General features: G+C 39.6%; 1 protein-coding gene across 1 annotated transcript in view; it reads right to left on the bottom strand.

The window, feature by feature from the left end:
- The window catches only part of LOC119407668 (piezo-type mechanosensitive ion channel component 1-like), a 44,668-nt gene that overhangs the window by 10,596 nt on the left and 29,058 nt on the right, over positions 1 to 5,014 (bottom strand). The window contains exons 5-6 of the mRNA XM_037674490.1: positions 3,899 to 4,075; positions 3,371 to 3,496 (exon numbers count right to left, since the gene is read on the bottom strand). Of these exons, the coding sequence (XP_037530418.1) occupies positions 3,371 to 3,496; positions 3,899 to 4,075 (303 nt within the window). The remainder of the gene's footprint in view (positions 1 to 3,370; positions 3,497 to 3,898; positions 4,076 to 5,014) is intronic.

The following is a 5,014-nucleotide window of genomic DNA, read 5'->3' as shown; positions in this document are numbered from 1 at the left end:
ACACACACACACACACACACACACACACACACACACACACACACACCTAGGGACAATTCAGAGTTACCAGTCAGTCTAACATGCATGTTTTTGGTCTGTGGGAGGAAACTGGAGTACCTGGAGAAAACCCACGCAGCACAGAGAGGACATGTGTAGTGAACTCGGCCTCTGACCAAAACCTGCCTCTGAGGACCCTCATGGGACAGGTACTGTTATTTCATTGATTTGAATCCAGAAATACAAATGAGCTCATCCAGAGACTGTCTAGTTGTATCCTGAAGTAATCAATTGAAAGAACACTCTTCTTTTATATTATCATCATCACTATTTTACAATATCTTGATAAATCAAAAGTGTGTTTAGTTCATACCATTTCTAAATGTTGAAGTGAACCACTCATTTTAAATCAACTGTGAAACAGTATTAATGATTTTTTAATCCTCATTTACATTAGAAATCAAGTTAAATGTCTATTTACAAAGTAATTATGCATTTTGATCTTCTGTCTGAAATGAGGAGTACAGAAAGAAGTTATTAGAACGAAGTGGATTGTTTTTAAACCTAGCAGACGGTAAAAAGAAGCAACTGGCACCTGCTTCTTCTCACTTCGCCATAACATGTCTTCTGTCTGTACTGGACATTTCTAAAACATTCCTGCTGTTTTCTTGACTTGTAATGACCCTCGGACATCACTAGAACCACCCCTGTTGGTTGTTTCAACCAATCAGGAAGTCCTGAAGTGACCGGAAGTGAGAACTCTTTAAGAGTCCACACTTCCTGGAACTTCTGAAGTCAGTCTTCAGTCTTCTTGAGTCTTTGGCCGGAGTCTTCCTAGGGTCTTCTTCAGTCTTTCATGGAGTCCTCCACTTCTGAGTGGCATCTCTGACTGAAGTCTTCCTGAGAGTTCCTAAGGAACTTTCAGATTTAATCAATAGCTGATGGATTTGACCGTGAGACAAGGGTCCGTCCATCCCAGCTGGAGTCACAGCGCCTCGCTGGGAACTCACCCGGGCGTAACGCCCTACAACTTCTAAGGAAGCTTATTCTGTTGAACGGAGTACCGTCACTACTTTGGACGATTCTCAGCCACCCTGACCGGAGACGCTGAAAGGTAGCGTTGAAATGGACCTCTGTACCGGAGCTGATCTATCTTCTGCAAAGGTAACGAGTCGTCACGCACCGAGTGTACCGGGGCTGAGCTGGGGTCGGATGAAGGGTGCCATTCCTGGTCAACACACTTTCCTTCATCCATCTAAATCCTCCTCTTTAAACCTCTAAATCTCTCCTCTTGTAAACTCTTCTATTTTGCCAGTAGTCTAGATGCCTTCTTCAAGTCCTGTTGTCTTATTAAGTAAAACGTGCCAAGTTTTATTAATCAGAACCAGATCAGCTAATCAAGTGTACAATGTTTTGATGTTAAATTTTGATTCTGTTCAATAAATGACCGCATTTATTCTGATGGGTCAAAGGAAATTAACGTCTCATGTCACTGATTAAACAATCCACTCACTGTTACCTCGGTCACATGGCAGTAATTTAACTCGAAAAAGAGAGAACCCGTTTATTTAAATATATTGTAGTGGAGGTGCAGCTAACCTAGTCCTTAGCACACTACACATGCAAACTCCACCCAGAATAGCCCCCGTCTGGGATTCGATCTGGCAACCTTCTTGCTGAGAGGCGGCAGCAGCTCTACCAACTGTGCCACCGTGCTGCCCCAAACTATAAATATAACTAAAAATATTTAAGACTTTTATTCTACAGTTTAGATAATGCATTTGTAGCACTAAAAAGTGTTCTTAACTGGTACAACAATAAAATTGTTTAAATGTATGCTTTTTATAATATGTTGTAAACTTATATATAAAAAATCAGGTTTTTGTAAATATTCAGAGCCTGTACTTGATGCTGGGTTGAAGCAGCAGCTACAGCCTCGAGTCTTTTTGAATTTGATGCATCAAACTTTGCTCATCTGGATTGTCTGATTTTCAGACATCCATTTTTCATAACTCTCTAAAGCTCTACCCAGTTGGACGGAGACTGTTGGTGGAGTCATTTTCAGGTCTCTTCAGAGATGTTAGATCAGGTTCAAGTCAGGTCTCTGGCTGGTCCACTCTAGGATATTCACAGCGAGCCACTCCTGTGTTGTCTTCACTGTGTACTTTGGGTTGTGTTGGAAGGTGAACCCTCAACCCAGTCTCAGGTCTTGAGCTCTGTGGAACAGGTTTTCATTCAAGATATCTCTGTTCTTTTCTCATCAGCAGTTCATCAACCCTGACTAGTCTCTTAGTTCCTGCTGCTGAAAAGCACATCCATGGCATTATGCTATCAGGTTCTGGGTCAAATTTCTCAAGACTCTACCATTATTGTTCAGTGTGGTCAGGTGAGGATCTGGTTGGAGGAGGCCTGGTTTGACATTTCCAGATCTGTACCTTGCCATAGTCCTGTCTTTGACTTCTGCAGACAGCTACTTTGACCTCAGGGCTTTTGCTCTGATTGTCAGCTGGAGGGCTTCAATAGAGGTGTGGGGCTTTTTAACTAATCTTCAATAAATGTATTTACGACAAGTGGACTCCAGTCAAGGTGTAAAAACATCTGAGCAGAGATTGGCTACAGAACAGAAGATCTGAACAGTTATGGAAATATATTTCTAAATAAAATTCTATGAACGTAGCATCGGGCTGCAAAATTCAAAAAATAAAAAGGGAAGCAGATAAAAACACTGTCTGAAGTCAATGAAAACAATTTAGAAAATAATCCTCTTCTGGCGGGATGGTGGAGCACTTGGTAGAGCTGTTGTCTCTCAGCGCTGGACGCTGGTTCAAATCCCGGCTTGGGACCTTTCTGGATGGAGTTTGCATGTTCACTCTGTGCATGTGTGGGTTTTCTCCCACAGACCAACAACATGCATGTTAGACTGATTGATAACTTTAAATTGTCCCTAGGTGTGAGTGAGAGAGTGAATGGTTGTCTCTATATGTCCCTGTGATGGACTGGAGACCTGTCCAGGGTGTCCCCCGCCTCTCACACAGTGATGGCTGGACATGGGCACCAGTGACCCCCATAACCCGAAAAGGAAGAAGCGGATAAAGATGGATGGATGGATGGATGCATGGATGGATGGAGTCTCTTCATGTTAACGTTGAGTAAAATGCATGTGCAACATTCAGTAAAACCACAAAAAAAAGGTTTAAAAAGGATGGTCATACTAAATAGCTTTTTTAAATTACAATTATAAAAACTAAATCATGATAGTATTTTGAATATATATATATATATATATATATATATATATATATATATATATATATATATAAACCCTATATATGTGTTTGTATTTTTACATTATAGTTGACTTAATCATGTATACCTTGCTATACCCCAGTGCAGTAGCATCTTTCCTGATCCCAAACCATTTGGCTGGGTCCACTGGCTCCTTATACAGAGTGGAGTTCATAACTTCCTCTGGCAACATGCTGGTTTCATTTGTAAGTGGCTGTGAAGATAAAAGGTGAAATCACAAACACATAACAACGCTAGTTTAATTCCCCCAGAAAGTCTCATTAAGTTTAGTGGAGGGCCTTCAGGGTCTGGAACACACCCAGGAAAGGACTGAGAGGAAATTACTGGTACATGTTCAGAGTGTCTGGCTCCACGAAGACAGCAAGTATCAAAGAAAAAACTCAACGTTGAATCCATAACTAATAAAAGATCAATAGAAACTTTAAATAGAGCAGAATAAAGAGCTTTAAATCAAGACTGAATAAAACATATTTGTAAGAAACTGATGTTTTTAATTGGTCTAAAGTTTAAAAGGATAGACAAGTTGTTTTTGTAGCTTTACCTCTGCAGATTTAAACAAAGACAACTATCTGGTGAGATGTCTGGCGCCTCTTACCAAACTGCAGTTGCGGGAGTACTCATCGGGGTTGACGACGCTGAGCTGGTAAAGCATTTTGCAGACGATGATGACACACACCCAGACTGTCGACAGGCAAGATGCCATGGGTCTGAAGCGACAACAGGGCATCGCCAGAGACCACAACACCACCAGAACCAGATTCATCACAGATGGCTACAGAACAAAAAAGAAAAATGGGACAACTTTTACACTTTTATGTAAAATTATCAATTAAAAGTCAAGATCACTTGATATTGGTAAATATGGTGTGTTTTCTCATTCACCACCACCTAATATAAAAGGATGTTGGAGCTGTGTGTATCTGTGGAAATGTTTTAAATAATTAATATCTTACCTGTAGTAGATCCCTTCTTGAACAAACAGAGTTTGGAGAAATGGGGTTTAATTCTGACAGGCTTATTAACGAGCTAAAAGGTATGAGTGAGGCTAAGAAATTGAACAAAGCCTCTATGTCAGACAGGTCCAGTCTCAAAGATTTTATTTCAGTTCACGTGGTTTATTTCATAAACCTCACTGTCAGTTTTACATTATATCGTCATTTACCTTGAGCTCAGGGGTCATTTGGGAGGTTATCTGTAGTACTTTCTGGTTCCTCTCAGCAAGAATTTAATAGCTTTTCTGCTGAAATTACTTTATTAGGCAAAATGTGACATAAGGGTTAAAAAAGTATAATTGACAAGAATCATAACATTTTAGAAATTGACGATGTTTTAAGTTGGCAGCAATTCACATTGACAGCTGCTTTTCAGCTTGTCAGTCCTGTCAAAAGTAAAATATTCCTTCAAAAGAAGGTTGGTCAAAAAGCTAACTACAACAGGTAAGATGCTGATTCTTTATAATTTTACCACAAAACTTTCAAACAGGTGAAATATTTCTTTAGAGGTGACTTTGTTTAACCTATTATTTCATTAATTTATCAAGTACAGACAATTTCACAAGCAGGTGATAAAGTAGGTGCCTGAGTGTTTCTGAAAGCTTCACTAAAATCCACCCAGTGGTTCATTAGACATTTTGCTAACAGAAGGCTGACTCCGACAGTTTATGACAAAGTTTAAATTTATTTTCAAATCAAATTTTTTTTTTTTTTTTTTT

This window comes from Nematolebias whitei, chromosome 1, assembly GCF_014905685.2.
Source record: "Nematolebias whitei isolate Nwh7 chromosome 1, NemWhi1, whole genome shotgun sequence".
Taxonomy (NCBI): Eukaryota; Metazoa; Chordata; class Actinopteri; order Cyprinodontiformes; family Rivulidae; genus Nematolebias; species Nematolebias whitei.
Note: the sequence above shows the minus strand (reverse complement) of the source record. Positions and strands in the feature narration are given on the sequence as shown.